Source organism: Pogoniulus pusillus, chromosome 38 (assembly GCF_015220805.1).
Source record: "Pogoniulus pusillus isolate bPogPus1 chromosome 38, bPogPus1.pri, whole genome shotgun sequence".
Lineage (NCBI taxonomy): Eukaryota > Metazoa > Chordata > Aves > Piciformes > Lybiidae > Pogoniulus > Pogoniulus pusillus.
Genome location: NC_087301.1, coordinates 2,194,832 through 2,213,404, shown reverse-complemented (window position 1 = coordinate 2,213,404; position 18,573 = coordinate 2,194,832). Strand labels below are relative to the sequence as shown.

General features: G+C 55.0%; 1 protein-coding gene across 3 annotated transcripts; it reads left to right on the top strand.

Annotated features, from left to right (window-relative positions):
• The first annotated feature begins 231 nt into the window (after positions 1-231).
• LOC135191049 (transmembrane protein 45B-like) lies at positions 232-12,691 on the top strand. 3 transcript variants are annotated; one of them, XM_064173002.1, is made up of 7 exons: positions 259-344; positions 4,789-4,875; positions 7,860-8,061; positions 8,521-8,733; positions 9,963-10,147; positions 10,891-11,036; positions 11,982-12,691. In XM_064173002.1, exons 3-7 carry the CDS (start codon positions 7,878-7,880, stop codon positions 12,097-12,099), a joined length of 846 nt encoding a protein of 281 aa, XP_064029072.1. In that variant the 5' UTR covers positions 259-344; positions 4,789-4,875; positions 7,860-7,877; the 3' UTR covers positions 12,100-12,691. The 3 variants fall into 3 exon arrangements, with proteins under 3 accessions (XP_064029074.1, XP_064029072.1, XP_064029073.1); XM_064173004.1 differs by lacking the exon at positions 4,789-4,875 and having other exon boundaries at positions 232-344; XM_064173003.1 differs by lacking the exons at positions 259-344; positions 4,789-4,875 and adding an exon at positions 5,676-5,697.
• Positions 12,692-18,573: the final 5,882 nt, after the last annotated feature.

The window sequence follows — 18,573 nt, the reverse complement described above, 5'->3', positions numbered from 1 at the left end:
GGTAGGAAGCAGCTTTGTCATCACATTGAAATGTGAGCAAATAAAGATTTATGAGCTGGAAAAGCCCTGAGAAAGTTGTTTGTTTTTCTTTTCTTCCCCACTCAGGAAGTTGCAGCTGAGGTTTGGGGGAGAAAATACAAATTAAAGCACCTGATGTGGCCAGGAAAGGGGTGGGTGGGTTCCATGTGTTCAAGGTCATCCTTTTCCCCCCTTCAGATGGGTTTTAGAGGAGGCTGGAAGCAGGCAGGGCTGGGAGGAGCAGGCAGGTGCTGCAGGCAGGGAGGAGGCAGGGGAGGAGCACAGCTCACCTGGGAGCAGGTACGGCCGCGGGAGCAGCAGGACAGGTAAGGCTCTGCTGGTGGGCACGGGGTGAGGGTCTTCGTGTTGGGAAAGGCTTGGAGAGGAGGGGAGAAAGTCACCCTGAGCCACGGGACTCACCCCCTATATCTGGGAGGGGAAGAAACCCACTTGCCCACCCTTTGGGTGAGTAGGGATGGGGAACCCCCAAAATGTGGCACCTGAGCAGCCCCATAAGGAAGAAGGAGAGGAGCTGGGGTGGGTGTGCGTGGATTTGCTCCCCGTGGGGGGAAAATAAGTGAGGGGGGAACACAAGAGGGTAGGCTCTGTCCTGCTCAACGCATTGAGGGGTCCCAGCACCGCCCTGGGGTGCCAGTGAGACGGCGCAGAGGAGGCTGCGGAGCTGCGGGATGCCCCTGCCGGGATGCGGCGGGAGGCGGTGGGATGCGGCGGGAGGCAATGGGGCAGCTCAGCCAGCAGGCAGCAGCGCTCCCCAAGGAGGAAGTTGAAAAACAAACACCGCTGGTGGGGCCCCAAAGCAGGCAGAGGTGAGAGTGGGGCAGCCTGGGGACAAGCCGTCCCCATCCCCAAACCCCCTCACCTCCTCGCTGGGCAGGCTGCTGGGGTCTCCCTGCCCCACTCCTAGCCAAGCTAAACGCCAAAGCTTTGCCTCACAGCCAGCCTGAAACCTCTGCTGCGTGCACTGAGCCAGAAACTCTCTCCCCACCCTCCTCTCCCCGCAGAATTCCTCAGAAAAGTCCCTTTCAGTGTCCCAAAAGCTGCCAGCTGGGAGGCAGACTGGAGCGCAGGGTACTGCCCTGCTGCAGGGACGCTGCCTGCCCTGGCTGGGCGCTGCTGGGGAAGGGTCTCTCCCTGCCTCCTGCCAGCTGCTCGTTAGACAGTCACTAATAAATGACCAACATCTCCCTTTGGCAGCAGGAGGTGCCCTCCCCGAGGCACAAGCTGCTTGTGGGGGGTGATGTTGGTAACTTGGGGTGCATCCTCACTGGCTGGACTCGATGATCTCAGAGGTCTTTTCCAGCTGAAGTGATTCTATGAGTCAGTGCTCAACAGGTCTGTCTTTAAGATCAATGATTTGATGCATCTGGGAGTTAATTGCAGTGGAAATGGCTTTGTCAGCAGCTGCTCTTGGGTAGGTCTCCTTGAGGGATGTCAGCAGCTGCCAGGGGATGTGTTTAGCCTGGGCATTGAGGGGACATGTTGGGAAGGAAGCAATTTTGGAGGCATTGCTGGTGCTGGAAATGACAGGTCTGGGTTGCTGCTTTGTGGTTTGTGAGTAGCAAGGACTGGTAGAGCAGGGGGAGGCTAAGGGGAGACCTCACAGCTCTCTACAACTGCAGGTCAGCAGCAGCTGGGGGTTGGTTTCTTCTCCCAGGCACTAAGTGACAGGACAAGAAGAAACACAGCACTGGAACAGGCTGCCCAGGGAGCTGGTGGAGAAACCATCTCAGGACTACTTCCAAGCACATGGAGTCATGGCCCTGTGGGGCATGGTTTAGTGGTCATGGTGGTTGGACTTGATCACCTTGGAGATCTTTTCCATCCTGAATGACTCTGTGATCACCTCAGGGCTGGGGAGGCAGTTGAGAGCACAGCCAAGCCCCATGGCAACCACTGCCTTCAGAAAGCACTTTTACCTCCTGGGCACTGCTCAGAGGTGAGTTTAAAGAGGGCTTTTAGGCTGGCAGCTCCCAAACGAGATCACTTTTTAAGTCAGGCCTCATTGCCTGCAGACCACAAGAAGAGAGGCACAAGGATGACAAAGTGCTGGCTCTGAGCACCCCTGATGAGGATGGCTTTGACTAATTGGTTTGATGTCTCAGCTTTCTCTGCTGGGCTGTGACTTGGAGCTGCTTCTTGCTGCTTCTCTGATGGCAGGGCTTGGGGCAGGAGTAGGGATGGAGAGTCCAAACCATGACTTATCCAACAGAAGGCAAGAAGAGGCAGTGTGAGGAAGAACAGTGGCAGGCAGAGAGCAATGAAGCCTCTCCCTCACCAGCTATTCACTGTCCCTTTCCCCCCAGTGTCTCCTTTCAGGTGGGTCCATTGTGTCAATTAAATAGCTCTCAGTTCCAGCACCCCCCAGTTGGAGGTTTCACCCCAGCTTGAATTCCACACTGAATTTTCCCATTGTGGTGGGTCCTCACTATCAGATCAGCTCCCTCTCATGTGTCTATCAGCAGCCACTAAACAAGCTCCTGCAGCTCCTGATGGTCCTTCAGATCCTTCCCCAGCAATTGAGCCTAATAGGTTTCCAATGATGATGATGATGATTTCTAACCTCAGTCTAAAAATCCCTGAGGATGCTTTAGAGGCAGGAAAGTTGCTTCCCTGGGCTTGCAGGCACAGCTTGGCTCACAAGTATTAGTAACAAGCATCTTGATTGCTGAGTGTCACCATTAATGGTGCAGAGGGAGAAGACAACTCGGCAGTAATGGGCTGAAATGGTTCTGAGAGGGGTTTTAGCCTGACACTGATGCATTAGGGATGCAGCTCCTAGGGGAGCTAATGGAATCACAGAGTCATTAAGGTTGGAAAAGACCTCTAGGATCCTCAAGTCCATCTGTCAACCCCACAGCACCATGACCACTAAACCACCTCCCAAAGTGCCATGTCTAAGTGCTGCTATGATTAGAGGTGTCTCTGCAGATGGGTAAGGCAGGGCTGGTAATGGAATCAGGCAGGCAGGAGGAGAGCTGCTCTTTGAAAGTGCCACTGGAACAGGCTGCCCAAGAAGGCTGTGGATGTCCCCTCCCTGGAGATGTTCAAGGCCAGGTTGGATGAGATCTTGAGCAGCCTGGGCAGGTGGGAGGTGTCCCTGCCCGTGGCAGGGGAGTTGGAACTGGATGACCTTCAAGGTCCCTTCCAGCCCAAACCATTCTATGTCTCTATGAATTTCTTGAGTCCTTCCTCTGCCATCTTTCAGGCAGTGTTACCTCCCCTCCACGTCTTCTCCTGCAGCTGTCTTCCCTCCCAGGTGGAGCATTAGGGCTGTGGGGTTATGTTGTGTTCAGAGATGCATCCAGAGAACATTCAGGGTAAGAAATGTGCTCTTGGAGGATCCTTTTCTTGGCTCAAGCACCTCAGCTGCTGTGGGTTTGATGCTCTTCTGCACTCTTAGACTCTGCATGAGGAGACCCAAACCACCTTGAGAAGGTTTTAAATAGCTTCATTATTTCCAGTGGCACAGCCCAGCTCAGCCTGAGCTCAACTCTTAACTCTTTCAGATTTTGCAAGCCAAAACCTTTCAGCTCCTCCCTGAGCCAGCCTCTCCCTGGGGACTGCCTCTGACACCTGCAGATGCTCCCAGAGCCAGGCAGCAGAGCAGCTCTGGTGTGTCTGCACTGCCTGCTTTGCAGAGATCAAAGGGCACAGCTAATTACAGGGGTGATGGCTTCTAGGGAAGGACTTTAGCCTGGCATTGCCTGCACCTGTTGGAGCAGGGCCAGAGGAGGCCACAACAAGGGCCTGAGAGCTGGAGCTTGGCTGTGAGGACAGGCTGAGAGAGTTGGGCTTGTGCTGCCTGGAGAGGAGGAGGTCTCCAGGGAGACCTTCTAGCAGTGTTCCAGTATGAAGGAGGCCTATAAGGTGGATGCCTTGAAACTGAGAGAGGAAATTTGGACAGAAGGAAGACATTTTTGCTGCTGAGGGTGGTGAGACCCCAGTCCAGGTTTCCCAGAGAGGTAATAGATGCCTCAACCCTGGAACCATTGCAGGTCAGGTTGTCTGGGGCTCTGAGCTACCTGCTCTGGTTGCAGATGTCCTTGCTGCCTGCAGGGAGGTTGGATCAGATAACCTTGAAAGGTCCCTTCCAGAAAGCAAATGAGACCTTTGGAAAACTCTAAGGACACAAAATGTGGTTGAAAAGAGGTTACCTGTGGCTACCAGGGTGGGACAAGAGGAGGTGAAAGCCTGCCTGGGCTCCTCACCATCCTCCCTGCTGCTCTGGATGCCTGCCATAAGCCAAGGGGAAGCCAGCTCCTTTGGGAGGTGATAAGAGCAGATGAAACAGTAAATCATTAAGCTGGGGACAAAGTACCTTAATTAAAAGCCAGCAGGGCTGGACTAGGTGCTGAGGGAATAGGGTGAAGCCACACTTGGTGGGGATGCCCTGTAAGGGTGGCTGGAACAGGTTGCCCAGGGAGGTGGTTGAAGCCCCATCCCTGGAGATATTCAAGGTCAGGTTTAACAAGGCTCTGGGCAACCTGATGTAGCAGATGATGTCCCTGCTGACTGCAGAGGGACTTGGACTGGATGACCTTTGGAGGTCTCTTCCAAGCCAAACCATGCTACCAGCCCCACCGCCCCCTGCTCCTTCAGCAGCTTCCTTCTGCTGGTGTGCAGAGCCTGGAAGCCCTTGGATCTGCAGGGACAAAGGAGAGCTGCTTGCTGCAGGGTGCTCACAGCTGCAAACATAGCTGTGTTTGGGGTTTTTCTGTCCTGTTCTGCTCACCTCTTGCATGCTTTCAGAGGAGGAAGGGAAGCAGCAGAAATAGTTTCGCCAGTCACGCGTCCCAGATAAGCCTCCCAGCTTCCTGCTGCTGAGTGATCAGGCAGGTATGGACCTGAGCAGCTCTCAAACTGTCCCTGTCACCCACATGAGGTGGACGTGCTGCCTGGCCACGCTCCACATGCTCCTTTTCAGTGACCTTCAAGCTTCCCTGCCTGCATTGATCAGGGTATCCTTCAGGTCCTTGTGCTCCGACTGTACCAATCCCATCAGGTCCCATTAAATAGCTGCCTTTAATGTGGAGCTGCTGGAGTTAGGTCATTCACATCCTGGGTTCAGTCTTGGGGCCCTCCCTCCAAGAAGGACCTTGAGGGGCTGAGGCATGCTCAGAAAAGGGCAATAAAGCTGGGTCTGGAGAACAGGGCTAGGGAGGAGCAGCTGAGGGATCTGGAGGTGTGCAGCCTGCAGAAGAGGAGGCTGAGGGAAGAGCTCATTGCTGTCTGCAGCTCCCTGAAGGGAGGTTGCAGTGAGATGAGGATTGGAATCTTCTCCCAAGGAACATTTTTCTCCCAAGACAATTTTCCTGATGTCCAACCTAAGCCTTCTCTGGTGCAGCTTGGGGCCATTTCCTCTCCTTCTGTCACCTGATACAACTGAGACACAGTGAGGTCTCCCCTCAGCCTCCTCTTCTGCAGGCTGCACACCCCCAGCTCCCTCAGCTGCTTCTCATAAGATTTGTTCTCTAGGTCGAGTGGTCATGGACCTTTAAAGTTCATCCAGCTCACCCCCCCTGCATTCAGCAGGGACTCTGCAACGAGAGCAGATTGCTCAGAGCCCTGTTCTGCCTGCCCTGGAATTGTTCCAGACATCTCCCACCTCTTTGGGCAGCCTGGGCCAGCATCTCCCCACCCTCAACACCTGCAGAGAAGGTAGGAGTTGGTCTCTTCTCCCAAGAAATAAGCACAGGACAAAAGTAAATGGCCTTGAGCTGTGTCAGGAGAGGTTTAGGTTGGACACTAGGAGCAATCTCCTCATGGGCAGTGTGATTAAGCTCTGGAACAGGCTGCCTGGGGCAGTGGTGGAGTCCTCATCCCTGGAGGGGTTGCTGTGGTGCTGAGTGACATGGTTTAGTGGTGACCTGGCAGTGCTGGGCTAAGGGTTGGACTGGATGATCTTAAAGGCCTCTTCCAACCCAAACAGTTCCATGATTGTGTGATACATTTGACTCTACTGCTGTGGTGCCACAGCACTAAGATAGTGTTATACTGGACTAGGTGACCTCCAGGGGTCACTTCCAACCCCTGCCATTCTCTGGTGTGGCACTGCTGCCTCCTGGGCTCGCTCTGGTCCTGCCCTCAGTCATCATCCTGATGTTCAGGTGTGTGTGGATGTGATGGGATCCTCCTGCTGCCCAGAAAATCCAGGTCACATCCACCTGCCTGGCTCAGGTGTGGTGCTCCCTGAATCCACAGGGATCCAGGTGGATGCTCTGAGTCCCTGGTTGTGTCCTCTCACAGAGCCTATTGTCTTAGCCCACTGGACTGTGCCAGCACTGGCATCTTGCTTTGATTCTGTGTTTAATTACCCAGCACAGCCTCTGCCAACAGATCTCTCCTTTTAAGTCCTGAAATAAGGCAGAACCTTGCAGGGCTCCTAACAGCTGTCCACAAAGCTGGCAGCCACTGGGGCAGAAAAAAACACTATTTGCATGCACAGCTTTTCCTTTTGGACTAAATCCCACCCTAAATTTGCTGGTCTGAACTCCACTGTGGTAGCTCCCAGCTGAGGGCAGGTCTGAGGGACCAGCATGGTGCACCAGCAGGTGGTTTGGCCTGGTGGGATCTCTCCAGGTCGTTTAGTCCACCCACCCTGCAGTGAGCAGAGACATCTTGGTGGAGGCTCCATCCAGGTCATGCAGGGTGAGGCTCTGAGTGACCTGCCCTAGCTGAAAATGTCCCTGCAGGGCTGCTGAACTTACATGAGCTTTGAAGGTCTCTGTCAACCCAAACTGTTACAGGCTCACAGGATGTCAGGGGTTGGGACCCAAAGAGATCATTGAGCCAAACTCCCCTGCCAGAGCAGGAGCACACAATCTAACCCAGGGCACACAGGAACACATCCAGACAGGCCTGCAAAGGCTCCACACAAGGAGACTCCACAGCCTCTCTGGGCAGCCTGTGCCAGGGCTCTGGGACCCTTCCAGGAAAGAAGTTCCCCCTTGTGCTGAGCTGGAACCTCCTGTGCTGCAGCTTCCATCCACTGCTGCTTGTCCTGTCCCAGGGAGCAGTGAGCAGAGCCTGTCCCCCACTCCTGACCCCCAGCCCTCAGATAGTTATAGACATTGCTTAAATCCCCTCTCAGTCTTCTCTTCTCCAGCCTAAGCAGCCCCAGGTCCCTCAGCCTCTCCTCCTCAGGCACTGCTCCAGTCCCCTCATCATCCTCCTAGCCCTCCCTTGGACTCTCTCCAGCAGATCCTTGTCCCTCTGACAGGGTCATTGTCTATTCCATGACTCTCTGAGCTTTAACTAGAGCCCTGAAATCAAGCAGGGTCTGGACAGGTCTGAACTGACCAAGTGGCTTTCCCTGCCCCAGGTACAGCTGCTTCTTGCAGATGGTATCTCACACAGCCAAGCTCCTGAGGCATGGACGTCAGGAAGCAAAACAAAGTGTCCCTGGGACAAAGTGACCTGAATGAGATCTGCATAAAGCCACAGCAACCACTTCCCTCTCTCAGAGGCTGGGCAGCAGCAGGGCTCCTTCAGCCTCCCACCCAAATTATCCTTCCCACAGAAAGCAGGAGACAGTGAAAGAAGAGAGTTTTGGGGGTATATTTCCAGCGAGTTGTGACTGGAGCCCAATGAGAGCCTGGCAGGGGTTGCCCAGGGAGGTGGTTGAGGCCCCATGGCTGGAGGTGGTTGAGGCCAGGCTGGCTGAGGCTGTGTGCAGCCTGCTCTAGGGTAGGGTGTCCCTGGGCATGGCAGGGTGCCTGGCACTGGCTGCTCCTTGTGCTCCCTTCCAACCCTGACTGATTCTGTGGCTCTACATAACTGATGCAAGTTGCAGGATGAGATTGTTCCTCTTTGCTTTGCAGGCAGAGGAGGTGCTCAGGATGGCAAACTTCAAGGGCCATGCACTTCCAGGCAGCTTCTTCCTGATCTTTGGGCTCTGGTGGTCTGTGAAGTATCCTCTGCAGTACCTCAGCCAGAAAGCTCCAAAGAAAGCCCACAGGCTGTGTTGTTTCCAGCGCCTGGATGCCTTGGAAGGGGGAATCAAAATCACCTTTGCTCTGATAGGTAAGTCTGAGGCCAACGTGATGACTCCTCTGCAGCAAGGGCTCCAGACACCAGCTGTGGAAGGATGTGTCTGGATGTTCCTCTTGTCTTGGCAGCTGATAGAGTCTGATGTGAAGGTTCTAGAGGACAGGTCCTGTGAGGGGAGGCTGAGGGAGCTGGGGGGATGCAGCCTGCAGAAGAGGAGGCTCAGGGCAGACCTCATTGCTGTCTGCAGCTACCTTCTGTGCTCCACAACCTCCCTGGGCAACCTGTGCCAGTGTCTCCCCAGTCTCAGAGGTCTCAGTGATTCTCTGATTCCCCTCCCAAACCTGAGCTGTGGATTTTTACACCCAGACCTTCCCCCCTGATGCAAACTTATCACCTCCTCCTTCAGACCCCTCCCTCCCCCAGCAAGGAGCAGCAGCAACCATCACTGCGTGTAGCCCCTCAGACGTGCCCTGCCCTCCCCTGTCCCTGCAGGGATGCTGGCAGAGCAGTTCGTCCCGGACGGGCCACACCTCTACCTCTACAGCGGGGACAAGCGCGACTGGGTGAAGCTGATGAACTGGCAGCACACCACCATGTACCTCTTCTTCGGCCTCTCCGGCGTGGTCGATGTCTTCACCTACGTCTCCCAGGCGGTGCCCAGGGGCCTGGACCGCCTCATGCTGTCCGTGGCTGTGTTTGTTGAAGGTCAGTAGCGCCTCACCTGGAGGAGGGAGGTTGGAGGGTGGGACGGAGAAGGGTCAGAAGCTGAGCGCTGCTGAAGGCAGGACAGGCTGCGGGGCGCGGATCGCGGACAGGCTGCGGGGGACAGGTCACGGACAGGCTGCGGGGGACAGGTCACGGACAGGCTGCGGGGGACAGGTCACCGACAGGCTGCGGGGCGCGGATCGCGGACAGGCTGCGGGGGACGGATCGCGGACAGGCTGCGGGGCACGGATCGCGGACAGGCTGCGGGGCACGGATCGCGGACAGGCTGCGGGGGACAGGTCACGGACAGGCTGCGGAGCAAGGATCAGCAAAGGGCAGGATGGGGAATGAGAGCATCGCCAGGTCCTGGCTTCGCCTGCTCTGGGATTCCCTGGGTGACAGCAGGACAAGGCAGCAGGACAAAGCAGCAGACTGTTTCCTCGTGGTGATGAATGGCTGCTGGATGCTGCATTTATCTTACAGCGGCAGAGATGCTGGCGTGCCCCTGCCTTCCTCCCCTGAGAGCCATTCATTGCACCTCGGCCATCCTCATCCTCATCTGCTTGCACTGCACGTGGCGAACTCGAGTGATTTCTTGCAGCTTCAGCACATCTTGAATAACATTCTGGCTTCAGGCTGTCTGGAGAGTGGCAAGCCAGGACCTTCAGACCCCTCTTGGATCATCACAGGGAAAAGATGCCAGGAAATGAAGCCCTTGCTTATATAGAAAACTCCTTACTGAAGGAGCTGCTTCCTCCTGCCCCAGCCTCCTGCTCTGCTTTCCTGCCCCAACCTCCTGCTCTTTCCCCCGGCCCCAAAAGGTTCTGGAGCAGCAGCAGGAGCATCAGGCACAGTTTGATGCATCAGAGGTGGAAATGAATCCTTTCCAACCCCCAAGAAAACGGCAAAGCAGGGAGGAGCAGGAACTTGGCTATGAGGAGAGGATGATCTGAAGAGATGATGGCACCAGCACGAGAAGGAAGGGAGGCACTCTTCTGTTGTCCTCTGCCATTGGTCCCCATCTTGCTCAGACCCTCCTACCCCAAGGTTGGGCATCTCATCCCTCCAGAATGGTGAGGTGCCAGGAGCCTCGGGGGGATGGTGCCACATGGAGACTTGTTTAAGTAGGGAGATGTCTCAGCCTGCCAGCTGAGGAGGTGCCCATGTCTGCTGTGTGGTCATGGTCGGTGCTGCCAGTGCTACCCTAAGCTTGGTCTGTGTCTTGCCAGGTTGTCTCTTTTACTACCATGTGCTCCATCGCCCCATGCTGGACCAGCACATCCACACCCTGCTGCTCATTGCCATCTTCTCAGGGGCTTGCAGCACCGTGCTGGAGGTCTTCCTCCGTGACAACATCATCCTGGAGATGTTCAGGGCTGGTGTCACCATCGTCCAGGGAACCTGGTTCTGGCAGGTCAGTTCTGGAGGGCACCGAGGTGGGAGAGCGCTGGGGAAAGGTGAAGCAGCCACACACCACAGCTCGGGCACAGAAGGGTCATTCTGCTGGCTTCACCTGGTGAATAGATCACAGCCCAGAATTTACCCATCCCAGGTCACCTCTGGTGGCTGCTGAAATTGCTGTTTGGCTTGGCTTGCTGCTTCTCTAGGGTCACCAGCCAAAACGAGCACCTACCAACCCAGGACTAATTGCTTCATGTGGCCAATGCCCCCTGCAGCCTCCCCTCTGGTTTAGGGCCAAGATGCAAACCCCACCAAGCCATCAAACAGCCAAGTGAAACCCGAGGCAGCTGCTTGCTGTGCCAGAAGCTGGAAAAGCAAAGCAATCACTTGGAGATAAGTCCCAAAGCTGAAAAGCTTTGAGTTCTCCTCCTCTTTCTCAGCCTTTGGGCTGCTCTGCTAACTCTTGCTCAAGATCAGAGGATTGAAACTGTGCTGAGCTTGCAAAACTCTCAATGTGGAGGCACCAAAGGAGTCTGCAGTGTGCTTGGGTATTGTAGAGGAAAAGAGATTTGCTTTGTATGGCCTCTCATTGCCAGCCCTGTCCCAGTAAAACCTTCCCTCCTGCTCAAGGCTCAAGCCCCTTGGTCATTACATTGGTCATGCTTATACCTAAGCTGGACAGAAAGGTGCTGAAGGGCTTCAGGACCCTGATTTGTTTCCCCCCTCCCTAAGGTAATAATTCTTTGTTCCACCCAGATCGGGGTCGTGCTCTTCCAGCCATGGGGAGGTCCAATGTGGGATGAGAAGGACCACAGCAACATCATGTTCCTCACCATGTGCTTCTTCTGGCACTGGGCAGCTGCTGTGGCCATCCTGGCTATAAACTACACCCTGGCTTACTGGTATGGCTGGGGCAGGGGCATGGGGAGGAGTGGGGTGGGCAGAGAGGCACCGAGATGGGCAGAAGGAGAAGCTGATCCCAGAGCACAAAGTCACAGCTGAATAAGCAGCTCCTGGCTGCTGTGAGGTTTGGGACGTGGGACAAGGGTAGGTGTGGAGTGCACAGAATGCAGAACAGGGTCAGCAAGGGGCAGGGCATTCAGCACAGAGGAGTCAAATCACCAAGCCCCTGAAGCTGCTCCTGGAAGTCACTCCACGATTTTCATTCCACATCAGCCACTAATTCAATAGAGAAAGCAAAGCTTTGCCAGCACCTCCTGACACTTTGTCCCTTCCCTGGCAGGGATTCCAAGGTGGTTGACAGTCACTGAGCCACCAGAGGCACAACAAGCATGTTCTGGCAGCTCAAACATCAGCATGGCTCTTCCACGGGGGTGGGAAGTGGAGGTTGTCCTACCTTTAGGGGTGTTTCTACAGCCTGTGAAGCTCTGAGGGGTGCTGCAAGGCTTGCTGAGACATGAGCTAGCCCAGGCTGTGCAGGCAGAGAGACTTACACAGAGCTGGACAGTTGGACAGGCCAGTTGAGGTTGGGCATCAGGGAGAAGTTCTTTACCATGAGGGTGGTGGAACAGGTTGCCCAGGGAGCTGGTGGAGGCCCCATCTCTGGAGACATTCAAGCTCAGGCCTGATGGGGCTCTGAGCAACCTGATGCAGTTGCAGATGTCCCTGCTCACTGCAGGGAGGTTGGACTTAGGTGACCTTTGGGGGTCTCCTCTGACCCATTGCATTCCATGATAATAAACCCTCCCCAGGCCCCCTGCATGTAGCATTTTAGGAGCTCTGTACCAGTGTCCCCTCCCCTGTGCACTCCTCACAAGAGTCTTCTGCTCATTCTGGTGTTAGTTTGGGGGTTTTGCTAAGGGTGATGAATTCCTCCTGTGTTCCAGCTGCATCCAGAGGTGCCAGAGAGGCAGCAGGGAGCCTTACATCGGGCTGGGAGTGCGGCAGCAGAAGTGTGACAGCAGCTCCCAAGCTGCCTTCCTGCATGGATCTGATGAAGAGTGAAGAGGGTGGAAGCTGCTCCCTCTGAACCACGGAGAGCCTGGTTGCTAGAAGAAAAAGATCTCTGTCTAATTATAATCTGATTAAATATTTATGGTTTGGATGAGCCAAGAGAAGTGTCACCTTTCTGCTGCTGGCAAGCAGGTTGAGCACCTCAGGGGGGCAGCTGCCCTCCATCCCTACCCAAACGTTGGTATCCCTGAAGCAAGAACTCTTTGCAAGTGATTTCTGTCAACAAAATCGAGTGCAGGAATTCCCCACGAGGAGCTTGCTCCTTCCTCTGTGTTTCCATAGTGATGGAGACCATCCTTGTGGGCAGGTGACTTTTGCAAGAGCCTGGAGGCTTTGACCTGCTGTGATTGAAGTGCAGGTCGAGGTGATGCACCTCCAGATCAAGACATCATCCCAAGGAGGGAGAGGCAGAGGGCGCTGAACGTGAGATGATGTCAAATTTGCAACACCACAGCTTGCTTGTACACAAGCCAGGTTCTACTAGCAAAGCTTTTGACTAAAAAGAGGGGATTGAATAGTTTCCCTGTTCACTTACAGGCTGAAAGAGTGAATAAAAGTCAAATAAAAATCCTTGCTGAGCTGATATCCTTCGGTTTAAGTCTGATAAATTATACAGTGTGTGATCACAGCTTAGACAAATCCATCCCTCAGACCCACCAAGCCTGCAGGGCTGTAAGATCCATGGCTAAGCAGCAAGGATTCCTAAAGCATCCCAGTTTTCCATTGAAAAGGAAGCCCTCAGCAGGCAGAGTGGGATGAAATAGGCACAGGTTTTGTTTTCAGCCCGCCCTTGCCAGCTTGCTTCTTGCAAGGACTGGAAATGTCACCTCCTAGGAGGAAAATGTGTCAGGAGCTGAGTGAGGGGACTAAAAGAATCAAAACCACATCAAATAAGCACCAGTGGAACTTGACTCTTCCTTCTTCCAACCCTGGGGCTGGAAAGATGTTTTGCACTGGAGTCTTCTCACTGCTGCATAATGGAGTCAGGGTTTGGGGGGGGGGGGGGGAGGATGGATGGTAGCTGAGTTTTGTGCTCATGGTCATGGCTGGGCAGAAAAGCAGCTCTTGGAAGGTGCAAATCTCTGTGACAATGCAGCTGGTTGAAGGGTCTGGGGAAGAGGCCTGGTGAGGAGTGGCTGAAGGAACTGGGAGTGTTTGATCTGAGGAAGAGGAGGCTGAGGGGAGACCTCATTGCTCTCTACAGCTCCCTGAAAGGAGCCTGCAGTGAGGCAGGGGTTGGTCTTTTCTCCCAACGAACAAGTGATTGGAGGAGAGGAAATGGCCTCAAGTTGCACCAGAGGAGCTTTAGGCTGGACTTCAGGTACAGTTTCTTTGCTGTAAGAGTGGTCAGAGATTGGCACAGGCTGCCCAGGGAGGTGGTGGAGTGCCCACCCCTGGAGGTGTTTCAGGAGTGCGTGGCCATGGCACTCTGGGCTGGGGTTTGGTGGCCATGGTGACATTGGGTTGCTGGTTGGACTGGATGATCTTTGAGGCCTCTTCCAGCCTTAATGCTTCCCCCTGTGCAAACAGCCTCCTGCAGACCCAGGCAGCCACACCCGGATTTTAGTGCCAGTTAAAGTGCTCTAACGACTAATGAGCCTTCCTCGGCTGGCAGCTCTCCTGTTCCCACCACAGCACTGCTTTATTTTGCAGGGCTGGACCATGGGGAGGTGCTGCCATGAGACACGACCCCAGGAGAGCATTTTGGAGAGTGCAAAGAGAAGAACTCTGTGTGCAAGGTGACAAACTGAGTCTCCAGGGCAAAAATCGGCAGCACAGAGGCTTTGCAGCATGATCTGAGTCACTGCTGCTGTGATTGGGTGGGTGAGAAGGGCTGTGGGGAGTAGGTCCAGAGAGGTTCTCCTGCCCCTCTGCTCTGCCCTGCTGAGGCCACATCTGGAGTGCTGGGAAACACAGTTCAAGAGGGACACAGAACTGCTGGAGAGAGTCCAGTGCAGAGCCACAGAGATGCTGAAGGGAATGGAACAGCTCTGTTAGGAGCAGAGCCTGAGGGAGCTGGGGCTGGGAGCTTGGGGAGGAGGAGCTGAGAGGTGACCTCAGCAATGGTGATAAAGATGTGCAGGTGAGTGGCAGGAGGCTGGAGCAGGCTCTGCTGGGTGATGCCAGTGCCAGCACAAGGGGCAGTGGTGGAAGCTGAGGCAGAGGAAGTTTCATTGAAACCTGAGGAGGGTTTTTTTAACCTGTGAGTGTGACAGAAGCCTGGCACAGGCTGCCCAGGGGGGCTGTGGAGTCTTCCTCGCTGGAGAGATTCAAACCCTGCCTGGATGTGTTCCTGTGAGGTCTGCTCTGGGTGATCCTGCTCTGGCAGGGGGGTTGGACTCGCTGAGCTTTGGAGGTCACTTCCAGCCCCTGACACTCTGTGGCTCTGAAATCAAGCAGGGTCTGGACAGGTCTGAACTGACCAAGTGGCTTTCCCTGCCCCAGGTACAGCTGCTTCTTGCAGATGGTATCTCACACAGCCAAGCTCCTGAGGCATGGACGTCAGGAAGCAAAACAAAGTGTCCCTGGGCCAAAGTGACCTGAAATGAGATCTGCATAAAGCCACAGCAACCACTTCCCTCTCTCAGAGGCTGGGCAGCAGCAGGGCTCCTTCAGCCTCCCACCCAAATTATCCTTCCCACAGAAAACAAGAGACAGTGAAAGAAGAGAGTTTTGGGGGTATATTTCCAGCGAGTGCATTCCTGTGTGCTCTGGTCTGGGTGATCCTGCTCTGGCAGAGGGATTGATCAGGATGAGCTTTGGAGGTCCCTTCCCGTCCCTGCCGCTGTGTGCTTGCGACTCTCCCTGGCTAGCAGAAGCTGCACCGCTCCCGGCAGCGGCCACAAGAGGGCAGCAGCAGGCAGCACAGCTGCGCAGCAGGAGCGCAGCGCAGGGCGGCAGGTTGCAGTCTCCCTGCAGCCACCTTCATCCCCGCAGCCACCTTCCTCCCTGCAGCCACCTTCATCCCTGCAGCCACCTTCCTCCCCGCAGCCACCTTCCTCCCCGCAGCCACCTTCATCCCCGCAGCCACCTTCCTCCCCGCAGCCACCTTCCTCCCCGCAGCCACCTTCATCCCCGCAGCCACCTTCCTCCCTGCAGCCACCTTCCTCCCTGCAGCCGCCTTCATCCCTGCAGCCGCCTTCCTCCCTGCAGCCACCTTCCTCCCTGCAGCCACCTTCCTCCCCGCAGCCACCTTCCCCCCTGCAGCCACCTTCCTCCCTGCAGCCACCTTCCTCCCTGCAGTCACCCTGCAGCCACCTTCCTCCCTGCAGCCACCTTCATCCCTGCAGCCACCTTCCCCTCTACAGCCACCTTCCTCCCCGCAGCCACCTTCCTCCCCGCTGCCCCCAGCATCCAGCGGTCGTTTCCACCCCCGCTCAGGCAGAAGGAAGCCGCCCCTGGTTTTTAAAAGCCCTTCTCGCTCGTGGAGGCGGCAGAGGGCTGGTCGGAGTCTCCATGTGTCCCTCTGTTTCTTAGCGTGGCTCTCCGTCTCCTTCCACTCCGAGGTTTCCTCTGTCCCTTGTCCCTCTGTGGCCACAAACCACTTTTCCCCTCTGTTGCACCCAGTGTCTGGAATAGTTTCTGCCTGCCTCATTAACTCCCTGCTCCTACAAACATCCTGGGATGGTTTTGCTAATTAGCTCTCCAGCTCCGGAGCACATTCTTTCCCAAGGTATGAAGGTCAACGAAGGAGGAGAGACAGAGCCTGTGGTTAGGTCAGAAAGCACAGGCTCTGCTCATTTCCAGAGCAGAACTAACAATTCTTGGTTTAGCTAAAGCAAGCCCACATCTGTAAAGAGCTTTGGTACCCACACCAGGGCACGAAGGTTGCTGGGTGCACCATGAGATGATTTATCACAGAGTGAGATGCAATCACAGCTCCTCCTCGTGTTCATCTCTTCTGTGACAGGTGGACCAGGACAGTCCTAAAGGAAATGTGACTTTTAACACAACCCTAATGTCAGCCAGTTGTCCTGGGTGATAGGGACAAGAGAAAATGACCTCAGGTTGCACCAGGGGAGGTTTAGCTTGGATGTTAGGAACCATTTTTATTGCTGCACGAGTGGTCAGGGGCTGGAACAGGCTGCCCTGGGGAGGTGATGGAGTCACCGTCCCTGGAGCTGTCCAGGAAAGGTGTGGCCACAGCACTTGGGGGCATGGTTTAGTGATCCTGGTGTTAGGTCAACAGTTGATGAGTTTAGAGGTCTCTTCTAACCTTCATGATCCTATAATTCTCTGTTTTCCACCATATCAATGGAGTTATCAGCTGGTGTGACATGGAAAGGATCACAGCATCACAGTCAGGGGCTGGAAGGGACCTCCAAAGCTCAGCCAGTCCAACCCCCCCTGCCAGAGCAGGATCACCTAAAGCAGATCACACAGGAACACATCCAGGCAGGTTTTGAACATCTCCAGAGAGGGAGACTCCAAACCCTCCTGGGCAGCCTGTGCCAGGGAAAAAAAATCCTCCTCATGTTTAAATGAAGCTTCCTATGGCTCAGCTTCCACCCAGTGCTCCTTGCTGAGGGTGAGAGGCAATGGGTACAGGTGACTCCTGGGGACATCCCAGCTGGACACAAAAGGACACTTCTTCCCAGGGAGAACAATCAGCCTCTGGGATGATTTCTCCAGGGAAGCTGTGGGAGTCCTCAGCAGTGGCCACTTTCAAGATTCAGCTGGGCAGGGTGCCAGGCCATCTTGCCAAGGAAGGTTGGACCAGATGCTGCTTGAGGTCCTTTCCCACCTGGGGATTCTCTCTCTGTGAGTCTCTGTACCAGGCCCCCTGGAGTGCAGCTGGACTGGACCAGAGACACATTTGTACATGCACAGGTGGTGGTGCCCTGGGCAATGTCTTGGGGGTGTTTTTTATCTTCTGCAGCTGCAGCCTGATCTTGCTGGGAGGTATCACCCGAGGGTGGGGGCTGCCAGTGTTCCTGAGCTGTGACCTGCTTGTTGGAGGCAGGAAGGAGCTGCTGAGCCTCCCAACCTCCTCTTATGAGAGAACCCAGGCAGGACTGCTGCCCCAGGGAGGTGGTGAAGTCACCACCCCCAGAGGTGTTCAACAGATGTGTAGGGATGGCACTTCAGGACATGGTTTAGTGGTGGTGTTGATGGTTGGACTTGATCTTAGAGGTCTTTTCTGACAGAAGGAACTCTGTGACTCTCTGAACACCCCAAAATACAGCCAAATATCTTGGCAGCTGCCTCTTCCTCCTGCTGGGAGGAGCACAGCCTTCATCAAGAGCACAGCCCATCCACCAGGCACTCGTTTCTCAGGCAGAGATAAGATCTACCCCTGCCACCCGTCCCAGCCACCTTTGTGGAAGGCTGAGATGATAGTGTGGGCAGCAGAACAAGCCCTCTGCTGCTGCCACCTGCTTCACCTCCTCTGGTGCCTGTTTATGAGAGCTGGTGTTAACATTTGTCATCATCATCATCATCATAACAATAATCATACTTTGCACTTCCTGAAGAAGCATCCATCTGCAGAGCTGGAGCTGCTGGCAGACCTTTAATTAGATTGTGCCTCCCACCACCCCCAGGAAGCAGGCAAACATTATCACATTTTGTCATTAGCACCAGGGCTGCTGAAGGACCTTCAGGGAGAGGATGTTGCAGTTACAACTGAGAAAGAAGGGAAAAGAATAAGAAGGGGGGAAAAAAAAGAAGAGGGGGAAAAAAAGATGGAATCATAACCAAAGGAGCTCAGGGTTTAGCCTGAGAATATTTAGGCAGGTTGGAGTGGGTTGGGCACGGATCTGCTGATCCCAGTGTCTTCCTGAGAGGAAGAGGATGGCAGGAGTGGTCTGGTGCCATCCCATAATACTCAGCCATACGTGTAATGGAGTTGCAGTTTTAGCCTGCACGGTGTGGGGGTGGCCTCCTCTGTGATGTGGGGGGAACGACTTTGGCATCCTTTCATCAGGTGTCCCTCCCCACTCAGCACAGTTCCCACTGTCACCCGGGGGTGGTTCCAGAGGTTCCACACTCTCCTCTCCTCACCCATGCCATGCACCTAGGCCCATTTTCAGAGATGCACAGAAAGGGTTGGAAGGGACCTTAAAGCTCACCCAGTCCCTACCCCATGCCCTGGGCAGGGACAACTGCCACCAGCCCAGGTTGCTCAAGGTCTCATCCAAGCTGTTCATGAACACCTCCAGGGAAGGAGCATCCAGGACCACCCTGGGCAGCCTGGCCAGGTTGGTCTCAGCAGCCCTTTGCAGTGCCTGGCAGGTGCAAGTTGTTTTCTTCATGGGAACCTCTCTGTATGGGCTTTGCTCTTTGCTGGCCCTTTTAAACACCTTCAGCCTCCCAGCAGATACCCTCCAGCTGCACCTCATTCCCTCCTCTCTCCCTCCAGCTGCTCCCCTCCCAGCTTCTTTTATTCCCCCCTTCTCCCAGGCTTGCAAGGGAAGCAGTTTCAGTCTAAGGTGGCCTTCAGGGTGAAGATTTGCTGAGCTGTGC